The sequence below is a fragment of the Mya arenaria genome, chromosome 11 (assembly GCF_026914265.1).
Source record: "Mya arenaria isolate MELC-2E11 chromosome 11, ASM2691426v1".
Lineage (NCBI taxonomy): Eukaryota > Metazoa > Mollusca > Bivalvia > Myida > Myidae > Mya > Mya arenaria.
This window is the reverse complement of record NC_069132.1, coordinates 12,966,562-12,987,167: the sequence shown is the minus strand read 5'-3', so window position 1 is coordinate 12,987,167 and position 20,606 is coordinate 12,966,562. Positions and strand designations below refer to the sequence as shown.

The 20,606-nt window shown below is 36.8% G+C and overlaps 1 protein-coding gene across 2 annotated transcripts; it reads left to right on the top strand.

Annotated features, from left to right (window-relative positions):
• The first annotated feature begins 89 nt into the window (after window positions 1-89).
• On the top strand, window positions 90-20,423 carry LOC128209622 (symplekin-like). 2 transcript variants are annotated; one of them, XM_052913734.1, is made up of 35 exons: window positions 90-335; window positions 1,185-1,253; window positions 1,445-1,498; window positions 1,661-1,731; window positions 1,985-2,111; window positions 2,350-2,456; window positions 2,687-2,750; window positions 3,082-3,236; window positions 3,774-3,871; window positions 4,198-4,352; window positions 6,350-6,439; window positions 6,652-6,816; window positions 7,150-7,311; window positions 9,851-9,938; window positions 10,096-10,160; window positions 10,410-10,527; window positions 10,758-10,844; window positions 11,090-11,285; window positions 11,802-11,883; window positions 12,062-12,175; window positions 14,261-14,329; window positions 14,553-14,634; window positions 14,937-15,027; window positions 15,217-15,286; window positions 15,558-15,666; window positions 15,927-16,027; window positions 16,136-16,223; window positions 16,475-16,570; window positions 16,860-17,047; window positions 17,733-17,909; window positions 18,325-18,511; window positions 18,634-18,647; window positions 18,788-19,016; window positions 19,168-19,418; window positions 20,199-20,423. In XM_052913734.1, the coding sequence occupies exons 1-35, from the start codon at window positions 249-251 to the stop codon at window positions 20,217-20,219; spliced, it is 3,927 nt and encodes a 1,308-aa protein (XP_052769694.1). In that variant the 5' UTR covers window positions 90-248; the 3' UTR covers window positions 20,220-20,423. The 2 variants fall into 2 exon arrangements, with proteins under 2 accessions (XP_052769694.1, XP_052769693.1); XM_052913733.1 differs by lacking the exons at window positions 19,168-19,418; window positions 20,199-20,423 and having other exon boundaries at window positions 18,325-18,499; window positions 18,630-18,647; window positions 18,788-18,926.
• The last annotated feature ends 183 nt before the right edge of the window (window positions 20,424-20,606 follow it).

Here is a 20,606-nt window from a genome sequence, read left to right as displayed (position 1 = left end):
ATTATTTTTAATAAAACTGATCTTATAAAAGAAATTAATGAAAAATTATGAATTCGGAACTGATTTCTGCTGACTCTGTACAAGTTTCATGGGGCCCCGTCTGTTGACTAAAAATGTGACAACATTTAACCCCAAAATTGAGCAAAAATAGTCAAAATTAGTCTTCACATACATGTCCTACAAATAGTATAGCTGTTTGTTAGTCAAACTGCTAAGCATATATTCAGCTTCCAGCTATTATTTCCGCCATGGGCGAGTCGTCACGACGCTCGACGGCGGCTCAGTTTTTTGAGGATGAAGATCGAGAAAGTGCCAAAATGTCAGTCTACGACAAGGTTAGGAACGACGTTTTTTGGATTACATAATTTCAAACTGACAGAGACTAATTTGAGTCGTAACATGCAATATATGTGATAAGTTTTTCAAGGGAGGCTACTTCGTTACAGCCTAATGTTGAACAGAGTTGAAAGAAACTGAAAGTTTATAGTATTACAATAATCATTTCTTCATATTTATGATTGGTTAAATAAACTATTTATTTATTCTACATAGATGGTTGACATGCATTGTCATCTTTAAAATCCTCATGTTTATGACTTTTAATCAAATGCTTTGAACAGTTTTTTAGGGCTACACTCCACTATTAATTATAGGAGCAATAAAACAGAATTGTCAGCCTCAAATATGGTGTTTACAATTCTTATCATAAAAGCAATAAATATGCATCAATGATTTATAGCGGTCGGTACATGTATCAAATATAGCAACAGTTCAAGGGAGGAACTGAATAAATATAAACTGCATAGTTACCTTAATTGGTGTGTAACATGTAAAAATATGAATTCAATTTCATGAAAATATGAATTGAATAAAATTCCTTAAGCTAACACTACTATCATATCACATCTCAGTCTCGCAAAGTCTACGAAACCAATTTGAAATTGACACAACGGCACATTGATTGCCACTTTTGACAACCTATTTCAACACAAAAGTTGGACTCCCTCTCCCTCTCTAGTAATCCAAGATTCAGTGCATTGTCTATGTTTTATATTTTCCCATTTGTTTATTTCAGTTACATCAGAATTTTTTTTCAATTTGATAACATTGCATTATTGGTGGTTATGTTGTTTTTCATCACAGGTCCATGTTTAGCTAATTGTTTTCTGGGATATATGTTACAGGTGGTTGACTTGCTTAATCAAGCCTCCTTGATGTCGAAGGATGCAGAAAAAGTGAATGTCCTGAAACAGGTAAGTTTATTGATATAGGATAAAAAAGGTCAATACTTATATTGTCAATCATACAGCTATATAGAAGGTAGAAACAGTAAAAGAACTTCATTGCAATGTTTGTCACTACTGAATAGATCAATTGATGTGATCTTTGTATGTAATTGGGTGAAACATACATATATTCATCACATTGTGTTGTTTTTTTCCAGGTTCAGGAGTTGATCATCATGAAAGAATCTAATCTCCTTGACAACTTCTTCGACGTAAGTATTAGCTAATCAGAGTGATCATTTTATTTTTATAGACATACAGAATAGGAATATTTTTATTAATTTTATTGCTTAAAATCATTGTATCAATCACTAGGTTTCTTAGCAAAAACTAATTAATACTAAAAAAGGAATTATTACATGTGTCTATTTTAGGAGGTAATGGCATTCCAAACAGGATCTGTTGATGTGAAGAAATGTATAATTGGTTTCATGGAGGAAGCATGGTGAGTGGAGAACATTTAACTTGGTGTTTATTGTTCACTTGATGTGGTGACAGTTGTTTCTTTTGTTGAATGTTTCAGAAGATTCTATACAATGTAAATGAATAATTTGAATAGTTGTTAATGACAGAGTATTATGTGGAAATTACACCATTTGCCTGATAAGGTAGCTATTGGTAGAAAAAAGAAATACATTTAAATAGGTAATCAGATAATTGGATAAATGAAAACTTATGGCCTCCCTTTCTCACTATAGTAAGAAGGATCCAGAGCTTCTGCCAAAGGTGTTGCCCTCTATGCAGCATCTGTTGAATGATGAGAATGTGAATGTCCAGAAGAAGGTCATCCTGTCCCTGTCCAGTGTATACAGGGCTCTTATACTGGTGAGATATTATGAAACATTGAAAAGATCTCTTTCTGTACATTACTTTGCAATATGCTCTTTGTCATGTCAAAAGCTGTATATATTTAGTGTATTATTTCCTACAACTACATGTTTATTTGTTGTACTGAAAAATGGACAAAGAACAACTTAAATTTGACACTTACCTGGTATTGTGATTTGTTTTGCCTATTAAAGCTGCATGTGTTATGAACAATTATCTAAAACAAATGTTACAGTGGCTGAGTATGGCAAAGAGCCCAACAGGAGAGATGACACAGGTCTGGGATATAATGGCCCGCATGAAGAAACGCATCTATGACATGCTTGACTCCGACAATGATGGGTATGAATACTGTCATGTTTTGGGATATAAACTCTAGAAAATGATTACTGTTTCTATCAAATATGTAAATGACAGAGTTTACCATTTACCTTATTAAATAAATATTACTACATTTCTTTTAAAATTCAGGTATCATTGATTATTTTTTAATTTACTTCAAAAACTCTCTTGCATTTTGAGTTGTTATAAAATCAAAATATCACTCCTGTTTGTTTGTCTTTTGATTTCAGGATAAGAACCCACTGTGTGAAATTCACGGAAGGACTGGTGCTAACACTATCCAAGAAATCTGAGGTTATCATTCATTTCTCTTGTAAATTAATGTATGCTGTCATAATGGTATACAAGTGCATTAAATACCAGTACTGTAAGTACACAACAACTTAAAACATGTAAATTAACAGAAAAGCTGCATTGCAAGCAAATCATTTCATGAAAAAAGTAAACAAAATTTATTAAGACAGATGCTGCTAAATAAATCTATGAAGCTACTGTTATAACACTATATAACATTACGTCACCTTAATGCAATAACTCAATATTTGCTTCTATTTATATATGTACTTGTTGAGTTCTTTGGATTAAGTGGTATGTAATATTCCACAATCATTACTGCTATATTCAGGATTCTGAGCTACCGAAGGTCGTGCGTGCTAATGAGGTGAGCTTGGACATGCTGCCAGATACGAACAAGTACTTGAAGGTTCACAAGCTGGAGGAGGAGGGCAAGAAGATGTTTGATGCCCTACTGCAGTTCCAGGCATCCCCACATATATCAAGGTATAGTAACATCTAGTTTTTGATGTTGTAATGTTTTTAGTTATCAGCAATCAAATGGAAACGTTGATAATTGATTGAATTCAGAGAGGGGATTTTACATAAGTTTGTCAAACTTGTTTTCCTATCCCTTAGACTTGATTGTATTTTACCCATGAATGTACCCAAATAAATATGTCTTAACTAAGTGGAAACTGACAGTCATAATCGATTATAAAATTGGAAATAATCGAAAGTGCTTTTTCTTCTTAATAATTGGTATGAAAATAACATTAATTGTTTTTTATCATAGTGCCATCACTAGTTACATGCATACTCAAGACTCCCTACTGCACTTCTAGGCTTATCCAAATATCTCGAGGTTACTGATTGATTGCTCTGATGAGCCTTTTAGGACTTCATAAGTGAAACTTTGAAATTGTTAGTGTAACAGTCACTCAGTCACTTAATATTTGATTTTACATTTTTTCTTGTCAAACAGCCTTTGGGGTTTTCTTTGTGTATGGAAATGAATCAAGAAGTTTTATGATGTTCTTGCAGTATCAATTTGATGACAGTGATGAATGCTCTGTGCAACATTGCCAAACAGAGACCCACATTCTTCAGCCGTGTGGTGCAGGCCTATGAAAGTCTGCATGGTTAGTAGACTTATATAGGCAGAATAAGTATCATTGCTTTAAGTTTGAAAAGCAAGTAAATCTTAAGAATAAATGTATTTGGATATTGCATTAAGTATACCTTAATAAGTAAGAGGCTTTAATTGATTTGTTTAAACAGTAGTTATTTTAAACAATTGATTGTGCAAATACACATTATATAAGTTTAGAATTGATGTTTAAATTGATAACTTTGATGCATTTAGTGACATTGTCAAACAAACAAATGTATGGGACTAGCAAATATTTTTTTCACACCTGTGTGAATTCAAATATTAGTTTAACACTAACTGATGATACCATTACAGTGAACCTGCCACCCACCCTGGCAGAGTCGCAGGTGACGAGTGTGCGCAAGAACCTGAAGCAGCAGATGTTGTCGCTCCTCAAACATCCTCACTCAATAGACTTCCTCACCAACATCACCACCCTGCTTACCGACCTTGGAGCCACACAGTCAGAGGTGGGCATGGCTCAGTATTTCATTAGTTACCTAGTTATGTTTGTTGTATAGTCATGTCATGCTATCACTGCTGACAGACCTTGGAGCCACACAGTTGGAGGTGGGCATGGCTCAGTATTTCATTAGTTACCTAGTTATGTCATGCTATCACTGCTGACAGACCTTGGAGCCACACAGTCGGAGGTGGGCACAACTCAGTATTTCATTAGTTACTTAGTTATGTCATGCTATCACTGCTGACAGACCTTGGAGCCACACAGTCGGAGGTGGGCATGGCTCAGTATTTCATTAGTTACCTAGTTATGTCATGCTATCACTGCTGACAGACCTTGGAGCCACACAGTTGGAGGTGGGCATGGCTCAGTATTTCATTAGTTACCTAGTTATATCATGCTATCACTGCTGACAGACCTTGGAGCCACACAGTCGGAGGTGGGCACGGCTCAGTATTTCATTAGTTACCTAGTTATGTTTGTTGGTTAGTCATGTCATGCTATCACTGCTGACAGACCTTGGAGCCACACAGTTGGAGGTGGGCATGGCTCAGTATTTCATTAGTTACCTAGTTATGTCATGCTATCACTGCTGACAGACCTTTGAGCCACAGTCGGAGGTGGGCATGGCTCAGTATTTCATTAGTTAACTAGTTATGTTTGTTGGTTAGTCATGTCATGCTATCACTGCTGACAGACCTTTGAGCCACAGTCAGAGGTGGGCATGGCTCAGTATTTCATCAGTTACCTAGTTATGTCATGCTATCACTGCTGACAGACCTTGGAGCCACACAGTCGGAGGTGGGCACGGCTCAGTATTTCATTAGTTACCTAGTTATGTTTGTTGGTTAGTCATGTCATGCTATCACTGCTGACAGACCTTGGAGCCACACAGTCGGAGGTGGGCACGGCTCAGTATTTCATTAGTTACTTAGTTATGTTTGTTGGTTAGTCATGTCATGCTATCACTGCTGACAGACCTTGGAGCCACACAGTCGGAGGTGGGCATGGCTCAGTATTTCATTAGTTACCTAGTTATGTCATGCTATCACTGCTGACAGACCTTGGAGCCACACAGTCTGAGGTGGGCATGGCTCAGTATTTCATTAGTTACCTAGTTATGTTTGTTGGTTAGTCATGTCATGCTATCACTGCTGACAGACCTTGGAGCCACACAGTCGGAGGTGGGCATGGCTCAGTATTTCATTAGTTACCTAGTTATGTCATGCTATCACTGCTGACAGACCTTGGAGCCACACAGTCGGAGGTGGGCATGGCTCAGTATTTCATTAGTTACCTAGTTATGTTTGTTGGTTAGTCATGTCATGCTATCACTGCTGACAGACCTTTGAGCCACAGTCGGAGGTGGGCATGGCTCAGTATTTCATTAGTTACCTAGTTATGTCATGCTATCACTGCTGACAGACCTTGGAGCCACACAGTCGGAGGTGGGCATGGCTCAGTATTTCATTAGTTACTTAGTTATGTTTGTTGGTTAGTCATGTCATGCTATCACTGCTGACAGACCTTGGAGCCACACAGTCGGAGGTGGGCACGGCTCAGTATTTCATTAGTTACCTAGTTATGTTTGTTGGTTAGTCATGTCATGCTATCACTGCTGACAGACCTTGGAGCCACACAGTCGGAGGTGGGCACGGCTCAGTATTTCATTAGTTACTTAGTTATGTTTGTTGGTTAGTCATGTCATGCTATCACTGCTCACAGACCTTGGAGCCACACAGTCGGAGGTGGGCCCTGTTCAGTATTAGAATTGGGTATTAAAATTTCAAGAGTAACTTTTTCAAATATATTTTGTCTCATTCATGACTTACAAAACAGTCAAGTTAGAAATATGCAGGAATGTCTGACATGGATTTAGATAAAAAACATCAGGGAATATGCGAGAGAAATACTTAAATAATCAATTAAAAAAGCTAATTTCTAAAATATTGCTGACTTCAATTGTTTTACTGTGTATGAAGTTTGTATGGTTGTGCCATGCAGGTGTTGAAGGTGATGCCCAAAGTGGAGGAGTCACGGAAAAGGAAGCGACCTGAGGCTGACACCTCCATCAAGAAGATCAAGATTGACAGGGTCAGTGCTCTCCTAAAAATTAAACATATAGAACTCTATGCTCTTAGGACTTGAATTGGTTTGGTTCTGTTCCAACCTGTTTTGTTTTTTTTATTTAAAATAAAACAAAGTTCTTAATGTGCAGGTCTTAATTAATGTGCCTTATGGTTAAAATTGGTAATGTGAAGTCATCTATGTCTAATGCATATTTGTAAAACATTTTACTTAAACAGGATGATGATGAAGAGGATTTAGGGCTGACACCCTGGACAGACCGGGCTACGGATAAGAAGCTGGCCACTGTTAACATGAGACAGACAGCCATCGACATCACTGCGGAGGACGTCACACCTCGTCTCACGGCCGTCAACGTGGCAGATCTTGTCCTCATCAGTATGGTATGTCTATCATTGATTCATCTCAATGTATCAAAAGTGGCTTTTTTGTGTGTATATTTTTCTCTTATCTACAATATACAGATATGCAGTTCCTTTTGCATTTAAAGATTAAATGCCTTTGCCTTTTTCTTTGCTTTTAAAGAATTGAACATAGATTGCTTGGATTGAAGAATGTTTTCAAACCACTTTAATTAAGATCTTGTTTTATCAGTTTGGTAAAACGATATGCATGATTGATTAATAAGGGATGGTGACTGATTGCGAGAGAAATTTTAGTGCTTTGTTTTCAAAATCCATGAAAGACTGCAAATGCTAGACATAAATGCATTTCAGGCAATGTTGCCGGACACGATGCCTCCTCATTTCCAAGCCACCTACACACCCATAGCTGCTGCAGGCACAGACGGCCAAAAAGGACATATGGCTCGCCTCCTGGCTACACAGCTAACGTCTGCAGGCATGGGAAAGGGTATCGCAGAGATACAAAGGGACCAGGTTGGTGCGATGTCATATATTATTGTTTATTTCATATGCATGTATATGTGTGTAAATTGGTTTTATTCACCTAAATTAGTTGCTTGCCTCTAAGGATTGCTATTTGCTATATGTTATGATGTGCATTTTCAAGAAAAAAAACAAAGTCTGTGAAGGTATAGAATACTCATGGTTATTGACAATTTTGCATTTGACTAAGGGCTATTCCAGTAAAACATATGTCCCACCCCAGGAAGGCACTTTCAAAATGGACCATCCCCCTTCAGAAGTTTATTTGATGAGAAAAGAACCCCCTTTAGAATATTTTCTGAGCAAATTTGGACCCCCTTGAGAAGTTTATTTTGTTATACGTCTATATGCAAAGATTATTTGCAATTACTCTTTTGTAACTCTTTGATCAGGCGAGCTATATAGGACCTTATAGCTCACCCTAGTTTCTAAGCCAATCATCACCCAGAGATTTTCAAATCTTTGCTCGAATAGGTTTCATATAAGATCACATCTGCACCCAATAAGTTAATTATTATAACTAGGTCAACAGACATGGCGCGCGCCAAATGAACTTCGAGCAGCCAATGGGCACGCTGTATACGGCCTTGTTCGATGATTGGCTTAGAAACTAGGGTGAACTATAAGTCGGTTACAGCTCATGTAATGGAAAATAACAAAACTTATTACTGGGCTTTGCTTTCTTCTTTTTTCATTAATAAATTTGGTTATTTTCCATTATATGGACTATAACCTACACACCACGGTTCTCTTGTTTCTTCATATGTTGCAATAAGTGCATATTAAGCCACATGAGGCCGAAACTTTCACCCATGTAATTATATACAACCTAAAAATACCTTGTGGTCGAAATGTTAAGGGGACGAAACATTCGGATTTATAACATTTACGCAATACATACAAATTATGATTTCTAATAAAATTCTAGACAACTGTTGTCAATTTACAGGGGTCGACACTAACCATTTTTCCAAGGGATCCCGAAGGGAAACCAACATTTGAAATCATGTGTCCCTTCCTGAAATTAGGAGTCCCTTCCACTTTTTACATTTTTTCATTGTTGAGCCTGTTTTAATATTAAATTCAACATCCTTTTACTTTTCAATTTGTAATGCAAGTATAAACCACCATAATTATTATACATGTTTTCAGCAGCATGTAATGACAGGTTAGTAGCACTGAATGGCAGTGAGGTATATTTTGGTCTCTAAGTTGGTAGATTGGGTTCAAAAGGGGAGAATGTCTAAGTCCCTTTTGTTTTCAGTCAAAAACAGAGATGGATACAATGTAAACAAAAACTTGATGTTGTTACTATTTTTAGATTTTTGGAAAATACGCATAAAATACATCATGGTTCAGGGTCTTGTCAAATGTCGGTGCTTTTCATTAAGAAACTGTAGGAATATTACATCTGGCTTGTGAAAACTCCAATCAATATTTAGTAGAGCTGTTGATAAATCAATCAGACTGCCCAACAGTCGTAGTGCATACTGGAAGAGCAGACGACCAAAAATTGTGTATACATGTTAATTTTCGCGCCAAAAAGTCATAAAATTTTATAAATTTATTGAATTAATGAATAAAACCCTGCAAATTTTCTATTATTTTTTATCAAGGCATAAAATATATGTCTTTAAAATTAACAAAGAATATTGATAAGTTGAATGCCAATTAACAAAGAATGCTGAATGTAGGATGCAGTTCTTTTGTGTCGTAAATGTTACTGTAAATACTCAAAGGTCGCATCATATAGTCAAATAGTCAGCTATACTTTCGCTTTGATGAGTCCGATAATGATAATTAATAATATTGTTTTGACATGTGCTGTCAAGAAATTTAGGGAGCCCGAATTTAGGTAATAAATTAATTAAATGCTACTTATTTATTGATATTTGGCGTTTATCAGTCAGAAATTTAAGTGTCCCGACGGAATACCGGACTTCGAAGTTCAGGTGTCCCTCCTGAAAAACTGGTGTCCTCGGGATCCCGGGACCCCGTTAGTGTCGAACACTGCAATTTGGTATACTTACCACGAAACGTATCCACACATGCGGCGCAACTATTGGTTTCTAGCCAATTTTGTAGGTTGGTCTTCGACCACGACTTTACAAATTCTGGCGCCTCCGCCATCTTGTCAAGGGACGCAACTTCTTCTGATTTCCGGTACCGCGGAACCGACTCGTAATATCGCGAAAATTTGTATGCAAACCAATTCTGTACACGACGTTCGGTAAAATATGTTATATGGATAAAAAAAACCCGGTATTTCACCATCGGGCAGTGAATATAAATGAGCAGATACGGTCAGAAGCAAAAAAGAAAATGACGCCCCCCTATAAAGCGAAATTGGACTTATCACCACCCCCTACAGTAGCAAATTAAGAAAAAGACCTACCCCCTACAGAATTTCTTTATTTTGCCGTCCTGGGGTGGGACATATGTTTAACTGGAATAGCCCTAAGTATTTGTATGCATACAACTTTTTTTAATGGCAATTTCTTAAGTTTTCATGGTTTGCTCACATTTGCAGGCGGCTCAAAAGCGCGGCCCTCTTGATGGTGGCGAGACACCAGCCTTCCAGGGAACATCTCCTAAACAGCTTATCTCTACAGTGGTTGGTGCGTAACTCAATCGCTTTACTTATAAACATTATTAACTAGACTAGTCACATTTCACAGCTGACAAACTTTGTGATTACTTTCTCATCATTAAAGTGTAAAAATTTATGTTAACATGTTTATGTGCATATGTAATTGTATAAACAATTCTTTTCAGGTGGTCAGAGTGGAACAACGAAGTTGGATCTCCTAAACAAGGCTATGCTGCCTCCCCCACCAATGGTATAGCAACCTTATACAAACAATTATATGAGAACAAATATGTTATCTTTTAAAAACAGAATTTATAATTCATAATGAAAATAGATCTGACTGTTAAGGTTTGATCAGCTTGTCATATTTGGACTCCCTTGTGTTATATTCCATGCTTTATAGTAATGTTACTTTAAGTATGTCTGATGTTGCCTTTTATTCTGTTCAGATTCACCAGAGTCTCAAACCTGGAGCTAACATTCTCTGTTGGTATTTCAGTTTCCATCGAAGCGAGGAGTGAAGCACTTCAAGCTTGCTTCTGTCACCCACTCCCTTGAGCCGGAGAAGATTGACTCACTTTCTGTCATGGCTATAGAGAGGGTTTTGGATGGGGAAAGTGAGGCCAGTTTTTTAAAAGCATTGTACTACAACATTTCAGAAACTAGCAACATCTCACAGAAAACAAGTTTACCATGTCTTACTTTCACTTGTAAAATTTAAACAAGTCTTGTAATCAGCTTTCACACGTGCTGAGGGTCGGTCTTTTCCATCAATAGCAGAAACATATGAAAAATACTTATATTAATGTGCCTAAGACAAAGCCATAAATGTTATTATGTGTTGTAGGGAAAGCAACTCTCGGAAATGCCCTTCAAGCACGGACCAAGATTCTCTCATGTATAGTCACACAGTTTGGAGGAGAGTTCAAAGAAAGTAAGCCTACAACTCTTTTCTATGCATACTTTTAAGGTGGAAATAAGTTTAAAGAGATTTTATATAATGGAAAATAATATTGTTTTTGAGCGCGTAAGTTGAATTATTTGACAGCAATATTTTAATTTTTAGACTATACTAATCTTCACTGGAACTATGGCGTTATAGTTGACAAGTTTGAAATTTATATATAATATCTCTTGCTAAAAGTTCATAGTTACTATGGCTGTTTTGCTTGATTTCAGTTTTAAAGAATTACATTTTCTCTGACCTGCGAAACCGTGTGGATCTGGCATTCTCATGGCTTTACCAGGAGTATGCTATGAGTATGAACATGGTGACGGTGGTGGGGGAGGGGGGCCGACAGAACATGACCAGCTACGACGAGTGCCTCACCATTATACTGGACGGCCTCCTTAAGGTCACTGACACCAAGGAGGCGTATGTACACTTCATTTCACCTCAGATAAAGGAGATAAATAAACTTGGTTTCTTAGTTAGATGTATTTTAATTAAATCTGTGATAATCTGATGATCTTGTTTGTTTTCAGTTAAATCAAATTAAAGATGAATTAAAGTTATATGTTAGCTTGCCTGTTTTATAAGAAAAATGTTGGGGTATTGTGAGCTCCTTGGTTTCGTTGGCGTCATCAGAATGGTTGTAGTGCAAACACAAACCATGGGCAAAACTAAAAAAATGTTCAAGAAATTTGAATGAAACTTAGTATACATGTTGCTAGGGACAAAACATATACATACAGCAAAGCCCATATCTTTGGCTTTCTTGTGCGACTGAAAAACAAACAACAGATGAATTATGGCGTTGGCTATATGGATCATGTGTTGTAAATTATTATCTGTTCATGTAATTCTTTATTTTTACGTATACTACTGTTTTATTAAGAAATCATTGATTAAAATAATTTTGATAATATCTATTATTACTCTTCATTGCAGGATATTTCATAAAGTGTTCCTGGAGGCTCCAGCCATCACTGATAATGCACTGTATATACTGAGAAGATTCTGTCTAGATGATGTAAGTGATGCATGCTACATTATGATTGTATACAACCCTCTTCGTCAGGGTTTATAATATATTAATTATCAATTCATTATTTTACATTGTAATAATATGATTAGTGAAGCATCCTATTCTTTGTACCTTTCACTATAGAAATAGTATCTTAATGATTTAATGAGGTTGTTTTTTTTAGACACGTGTTGAATCTGGCCTGCAGACATTGCAGACATTAATCATGACGAGACCAGCACATAGATTGCGCTACCTTGATGTTCTTCTCGAGTTTACATCCAGTGACCACAATGAGGTTGGCAGTTGCTTTATTTGAATATCAATATATAACAATTCATGTAATTGAACTTGGGCATATTGTTGATGTGCTGTCAGCCTTGGAAGACTGTAGCTAACAAGTCATAATTGATTTGGCTATATTCTAGGGATGGCAACGAGTAACCGAGTACTTTAGTACTCGATCGAACGTCCGAGTACTCGAGTACCAAATCACTACTCGAGTACTCGGAAAAAATCAAAAAAATCTATAAAAATCACCAAATACACGATTTACGGACAAAATATCAGATCTGGTTAGTTGCCAAGAGGACAATTTACGGTCCCTCTAATCCCCGCTGTGTACACAATTGACCTCAATCAATTAGTTGACAGTTGTTGTGATAGTTGCAAACTGTCAACAAAGGACCCCTATTTCAAATTAGCACTGATGTCAATTAGCGAAGTTTTGATAGTGGTAATTTCACCTACACAATTCTATTGTATACCAATTAGAGACCTTTCACCAAACAATGGACGCTAACGAGGAAAAAGAATCGACAGTTACGAGAATTGATTTCTTAATGGGAGTATTTTAACTATTTTTGCAATGATAATCACAATTGATTGGTTGATATTTTAAATCAAGAATTATGAATATTAATGAGGTACAACAATTACACAGTACGAAAAACTAATCATTTAAAAAAAAAATGTAGAGTAAACAACTGAACTTCGTTCACTATTTTTATGTATGCTACTAATTTTCGTTCATTGTAATTCTGATTGTTGTTCATTTCTGCAGTGCATACTTGTATAAAATGAAACGAATAAGACAAATTAAAAGCTTGAAACAACATTTGTTTTCTTTTTATATCATTTTTAGCTCTACTGGCCAAAGGCCAGAAGAGCTTATGCGATGGTAATGTGTACGTAGTATGTGCATCCGTGCGGTCGTGCGTTCGTGCGTCTGTAAACAATTGGTTGTGAACACGATACAGTCTTCAGTTTTTGATTGTATTTCGATGAAACTTGTACAGTATCTAGATATCCATTAGAGCTCGGTTCCTTTCGAAAACCAGCCAGATCCGCCCATAAATGCCTAGATTATGGGCCATGAAAGTTTTAAAGAAATGCTTTCAATTTTTATCCAGGTCTGCATGAGCGAATTCAATTTTTAGCCAAGTTTACATGTACATGTAAATTCAAGTCTAGAGTTAAGGGAGACAATTTGCAAGTCTAGGATTTTGAGAGACAATTTGCTTTTTGCTTCTGCAGTTGATTTTGTGAATTGCTCTGCCTTGTTCTTGTTGAAAGCCCAAAGGCCATTTTTTAGCTTTAAGTTCTGTAGTTTGCACATTCATCTTAACAAAATTGGTTGTGAATGTTTAAGTTATGCACCTGGTGTCATTACTGGCCACACCCAGGGTTCACAGGTTTGGTAAACATAAATCTGGAAAGGTTTGAAAATCTTTTGTGTGTTCGTGCATCCATCTCAGCACAATTGATTGTGAATGTTTGTTCAAATTGATCAATGTTGTCCTAGGATGCCCTTGACTTTGACCTTTTGACCAACTTTTTTTAACTTTTAAAACTACAGAAATTTTTACTATGAGTACAGTTTTGAAAACATTTTTTTTTTTGTCAGATGACTTTTACTTGGCACATATTAAAAAAGTTCATGCAACTAATCTGCTTACAATATTCTGGGCTCAGATGTTGAACGTGCTACGTTTTCAGGTAACCCAAACACAAAACATAAACTATATGTCTGTTGCCTTTTACCCATACATACATGCTGTAGATTGATATGACCACAAAAGCCATGCCAGTAGAGCATAGGCCCTTTTGGGCCTCTTGTTTGTTAAAATACGTAATGAAAGCTTACTTTAAAGGTGAAAATGACCAATAATACGACCAACGCACAATATACGTCATTAACGATACATGTATACACAATCTTGTCTTTGCGAACACATATTCACATATACCCGAGTACTCGATCGAACGATCGTCCGAGTACTCGAGTATTAATTTTACTACTCGTTGCCATCCCTACTATATTCTATGACTACCATGTTTGAGAATAGGTAGCATATCATTTTTATTTTCTGCATGATTTCAGTTGCGTAGTCAGGCAATAGATGTCACCAAGAACTTGTATGAAACTCAGCAAGCTCATCATGCTATTGAGGTTTGTTGTTATATTTCGCTCATAAAACCCTTTTTTATTACTCTAACAAGTAAATGTAGCTTGAATCAGAAATCATGTTAACATATCAATGAATGTTAGCCTATGACCTGGAGGAGATAAGTGTCCAGTAACTGTTTTTCTTCAATTTTTACTAACTTGAATAAATCTCGCATAAAAAAATTATTTGGGTTTAATAGTATGTTAATGTGATGCTGTATTTCAGTACTACGCTGTGCAGATGTTGAAGTATCTGCTACTGCCGAGACCTTCACCCGAACTGTACGCCAAACTGAGGGGGAGACAAGGTAACATTTAGCCCTTTGAAACAGCTTACAGCTAAGGAAGAACAAATCCACATGCTAACATCATTGTTTCTTAGATGCTTGAAGTTTATCATTGTACTATATATAGTACATGTACATTTTTTAAGGTTTTAAAAATGAAATGTTACTGAGACTGAGATGTTTGTGATGGTAGTATTAACATAAATGCCCACATTCTAAGTATAATTTTGTGCTTTTTGATGAAAAAGAGATCTGTTAGATGTAATCTATAACTGAGATGAATGTAATCATATTATACTGATATCCATGTATGTGTTTGACAGAGGCACCAGACTCGTGGAATGAGGATGCCATCAAGATGTCCCTTTACCTGTACCTTGGCCTCCTACCTTCCAACCATAAACTCATACATGAGTGAGTAAAGCTTTATACCTGTTCTTACAATAAAATTATCATTTTTCGTATGAAATTTGGCTTTAACTATGAAGTTTAAAATCTATTTGTTTGTAGCTCAAATTGTACACACCGCATGGAATTTCTTTTCAAAATTTTTTTAAGCACCACTTACTGAACTGAATGTAGTGAACTGTATGTGTATTGCAGATTAGCCACAGTGTATACTTCAACAAATGCAGATATTAAAAGGACCATATTGAGGATGTTGGAAGCGCCTGTAAGTACCATGTTCATAAAGAGAGCTGTACAATCGGATATTGTTCCATATAATTAAATCAGCTTTCAAAATGTATTGCTCTTACACATGTATCCGCTTCATACATGCTCGATTTGGGTAATTTTATTTTAGACATTAAACCCACCTATAAATGGAATGATTTCTGTTTAAACATGTTTCCTGCCCTCAACAAAAGTTGGTAAAATTTATATTGAATTAGAGCTGCTTGGTGATCTTTACCTAAATGGAGTATTGTGGCCATGTGTTGTAGGTGAAAGGTATGGGTATGGACTCCCCGGAGCTGCTCTTGTTTGTGGAGAACTGTCCTAAGGGAGCGGAGACCCTCGTCACCCGTGTCATTCACATCCTCACAGACAAAGGTTAGCACAGTAGTACTTTATGAGCTTTATGTGTCAAAGTGGATAGCCTAAAATTTTAGAAGTTACAGATGATTCAAGACTCAGAAGTAAATAATTACATCACATGTAAATACTGTGTGACTAGATGGAAATTGAAAAAAAAATGTTTGTAGAAAACATGTTGCCATAACTAAAATGACAAGTTTAATTCTTAGACCAATTAACCCTGCAAAAATTGTATCTCTTTTTCATGTATAATCAGTATTTTGTCATGATTTCAGCTGCCCCGTCTCCAGAGCTAGTTGAGAGAGTGAGGGACTTGTATCACAAGCGTGTGCCAGATGTGCGCTTCCTCATCCCCGTCCTCATCGGCCTCAACAAGGTGCGTGCACCCATATGTCCATTCAGCTGTTATAACGTCTGTGAATCATTATATATTGAATTAGATATTATGAGTGTTTGTCCAATCATCTTCCACCCTTGTTTGCAGAAAGAAGTTATTGCAGCGCTTCCCAAGTTAATCAAACTGAACCCTGTAGTTGTTAAAGAAGTATTCAACAGACTGCTAGGCGGCCATGGTAAGTTCTGGTTATTAATTCTTTTAAAATCTAAATACGGTATTTTTCAATAATGTATGGCACTGGGTGAAAAGGCTTCATGATGTGTTTTCTGGTGTCATAAGTTTGTTGTATTTTGTATTATTTTTATTGTACAGATGCATGCATTGTCTTAATTGTTTCACTTCATATCAGAAGGATGTAAACAATTTAAACATAAGACCCTAGTTTTCAATTTGACAGTATACCTGGTTTATTTTACCTGTGTACAGGAGACGTAGTGTACCAGTCCCCATTGACCCCGGCAGAGCTGCTTATCGCCCTTCACAACCTCGATGACAAGGCTGACATGAAGACTACCATCAAAGGTATCCACATATTGACATCTTTATAAATATTAATAGCTAAAATGCATATATATGTGAAACATTTGTTCAACCCTTTAGGAATAAAAGTAATTAAGGTAGTCATGTTTTTAGCTTTGTTTAGTAAGAGTAATGATATATGATAAAGAAAATTACTTTGAATGTTTTTTGTTACTATAAACATTTATGTCTTGCGCAAATTGTGGTTCATTGTACTGTGATTTATGTCTGTTGAACGGTACTTGAAGTGTCCATTAATAGTTATGTTTATGGCCTGGTTTCCACCCCATAGCGACAAACCTGTGTTTTGGTGAGAAGAAGGTGTACACCCAGGAGGTGTTGGCCCTGGTGATGCAGCAGCTAATGGAGCAGACCCCGCTACCCACGCTCTTCATGCGCACTGTACTGCAGGCTCTCTCCATGTTCCCTAGGCTCCTTGGGCTGGTACTCAACATTCTACAGAGGCTTATACCTAAACAGGTACGGTACATACTTCAGAAAATTATTGCTTCTTTTGATTCCACCTACATTCCATGTTCACATGTTCCATCTAGTTGTATGTGCTCCTACAAAGTTGCTTATGTGATGACCTACCAAGGGTTGCACTCAGACATGGGCTTACAGATATTTATAAAGAAATATGTTTGGGATTTTCATCCTGTTTAAAGATGCACTCTTACTCCCAGATAAGATTTATCTCAATTATTAATATTGTTTTAATATTCCAAAAAGGATGAATGAATGTCGAAAACAATGGTTCTTATGAAGGATATCGAGTTTAATTTGAAAGAAATGAGCATAAAACACGGTATTTCTACCTCTGAGATTACAGTAGATCACAGTAAATCTTTTACCATTCACCAATCATTTAATATTTTTGCGTTTTCAGCTATTAAATACACGGTTACAATCTTGTTATCAGTAATTAATAATTTCCATAAATGAATTATTTAGTAAGTAGTTAAAGGTTTATCAGTTGAAATTGATGTTTGTTATACATGTGTATGTATTGATTGAATAAGAGTGTGTTTAAACCAAAAGAGTTACAGATTCTATTGGAAAAATGAATTCAATTGTAAACAGTATAGTTATGTAGATAGTTGTATTTCTAAATGAGAGCATGGCTTATGTCCAGTTTGTTTCACCTCTCATGTTGCTGTTATAGGTGTGGAAGCAGAAGAAGGTTTGGGAAGGTTTTGTGCGTTGCTGCCAGAGGACAAAGCCTAACTCATTCCAAGTGTTACTGCAGCTGCCAGTCGACCAGCTCAAGGATGTGTTCAACATATGCCCTGACCTCCGGGAACCACTCCTGGAACACGTCAACAAACTCACGGAAACACAGGTACATAGGGGGAAAACTGGGGAAAACACCATCAGGATTGTGGGGGTTTTCATACATTAACAGCCTTGAAGGTTTTGAATTTGCCTCAGATGCTGTCAGATATGCTTTAAAATAATCCATTAAACATAGAAAAGATGAGTGCAACTAGAAGTTAAAAGAAGATCAGTTAAATTTTTTGTCTTGTGACTTTAGTAAAAAATGAAATTTCTACTTCTGAATAAATGTCTGTAAAGAGATAAAAATGTGTTACAAGAATAGAAATGCCAGTAAAAATGAAATTTCTACGATGTTAAAAATGTCTGAAAAAATTAAATGTTTTTCAAAGATATGTGTGAAAACATAGTTTACGAATGCAATTTGATCGACTGAAGCAAGACTTATTAGACATTTATACTTACATTGTGTTTTCCCACAGCGATCTCACCTGTCAACGGCGACTCTGACTGTACTGGAGACAGACCCGCAGATTGAGAAGCAGGCAGAGGAGGCCAGGCTTGCCAACGAGGAGCGACTGAGGCGCGAGGCAGAGGAGATGCTGCAAATACGACGCGAGGCAGAGGAGAGGGGCACAGAAGGAACGAGACATAGAGGTGAGCAGGAAGGTAGATGTGTGTACAGATTTAGATCAAATTGAGTAAAGAACATCTCAGTTTAAGACTTAAATATTGTTGTTCTACTTCTTGACATTTTCACATACAAATAAGCTTTTTTTTATTTCAGAGAGACAAAAGGCGAGAGGTGAGTTAAACCACTAACATACAAGTATACAACTCTCAATGCTATTTCCTGTATCAGTTCCATGACTTGCTAGTGTATTAGGACACAAAAACTACTTCAGTTATGCATTTGTACTCAACAGTACCCACTTCCTATTACAGAGAGGTAGGTCTCGTTCCCCAGTAAGAGACCGCAGGTCTCCTGGCAGGGACCGTCGCTCACGAAGTCGAGAACGGGACAGACGATCACCAGGGCGTGACAGAAGATCGCCCCGTCGCTCGCCTGTCCGAGACAGGAGGTCCCCGGGACGAGACAGACCAGCCAAGGAGAACCGTGTACCAACACATGACCCCAGTGAACCCTCTAAACCAGAACTAGCCGACCCATCAGGTAAGTAAAATATAAAGAAGAGAATTTACATATTATTTGTATCTCATTTGGAATACAAAAAATATTAATGAATTTTTTTTTTCTATGTAGGTACTTCTTATGTAGTTTCATTACTCTATAGAGACAAGTGTAGCCAAATATCTTTTCACAGAGCCTCCGAGAGAGCGTCGTGACAGGCCTTCAGAGGTGAGAGACAGACGCGAATCTCGTGACAAGATGGCTGCCATGAACCCACCGGCCGACATCACAGATCTGACCGCGGACCTGCCTGTAACTCGCCGCAGGACAGGCGATCGGTCAGCAGATGTTTTGAGGAACCCGAGCCCAAACCTTCGTAACCCATCACCTGGCCCAGATGGGGAGGTGGTGGTCAAGGCTGAACCCTCAGATAAGGGATATGAGGTAGGCAGGGAACTTGCTATCATATAATTATATAAATTACAAGTAGTACGGTGATGAATGTGAAGTCTTTGTGCATATTTAGCTTCTATCATACTAGATTCTGGCACCTTTAATCTGAACACCTTTATTCAGATTTATTGTTGTTTTGAAATAAAGTCTCAACTAATTTGATTGCCACATTATCAAACAATAGCTGGGACTCAAAATACGACAACATTTACATAATTGACAGATAAGCAGTTGCATCACAAAGAAACACATCAAGGAGATGAACAAAGTGTAGCAAGGCATCATATCATTCTTACTGAGTTAACTAGGTGTATTTTCAGTGCTATTTAAACATGTTTTATATAAACTGTGCAACATTACGAATGCATGCATCTGTTGTCATTTTGTTTTTCATACATACAGTTGTGTTAATAAGTAGTATGATGAAATATTATTTGAAATAAATTAACAATAATTCAACATACATGTATGGCAAAAACAATCATTCAAACAAATTGAAACCTGTTGATCACGTGTAGCAGATATTGCAATCTTAATGACTAAATATTTTTTCACCACCAATAATTTGTGAACGCTTTCATTTTCTAATAATTGTTAAGTCGATATACTGTAACCAAACTATTTATCTGGGTCTCGACGACTTCGCATTAATAGTGTTTAAATGTGTTCAGTTTGACAAGTTATTGTTCACAATCTTTCGAATGGAATCACTCTTAACCTTCAGATCCAGTTGTAAAGACATTGTCTACACCAGATGTTCTTATATTTCAGAGGAGCAGCAGTAAGCCCTAATGTTTGCTGACATCTTTATGTGAACCAGAATGACAACAGAAAAAAACGCAGCATGATGAGAACCAGCTTCTATGTCAAGATGGCATTTCTTGGATGGCATCACGTGTATGACTTCAGTGATTTTGATCAGTGTTCATCCAAATGAACATTATCAAGAATATTATGAATAGATTCTTAAGTATGCTATGTATGTACTGAACATGGAAAAAGACAATGGTAAAATTGCTTGTCTAAGGCCTACTGTTTCTTGGTAATTCTATGTGAACTGTAAGCTAGTAAGTAAGTCAGCTGTTGTCTGGAACATCTGTATCAAATTTGTGACAGACTTAGCTCCATAAAACATTCTACAGCATTTAACTGTGTATTTATTTCAGAAAAGGAACTCCT

Excerpts from the sequence above, each read along its gene's own strand:
- LOC128209622 (XM_052913734.1), top strand. The coding sequence starts at position 249 with ATGGGCGAGTCGTCACGACGCTCGACGGCGGCTCAGTTTTTTGAGGAT. Across the intron at positions 2,751-3,081 it reads CACTATCCAAGAAATCTGAG|GATTCTGAGCTACCGAAGGT; the intron begins GTTATCATTCAT and ends TGCTATATTCAG. Across the intron at positions 14,635-14,936 it reads CAAACTGAGGGGGAGACAAG|AGGCACCAGACTCGTGGAAT; the intron begins GTAACATTTAGC and ends TGTGTTTGACAG.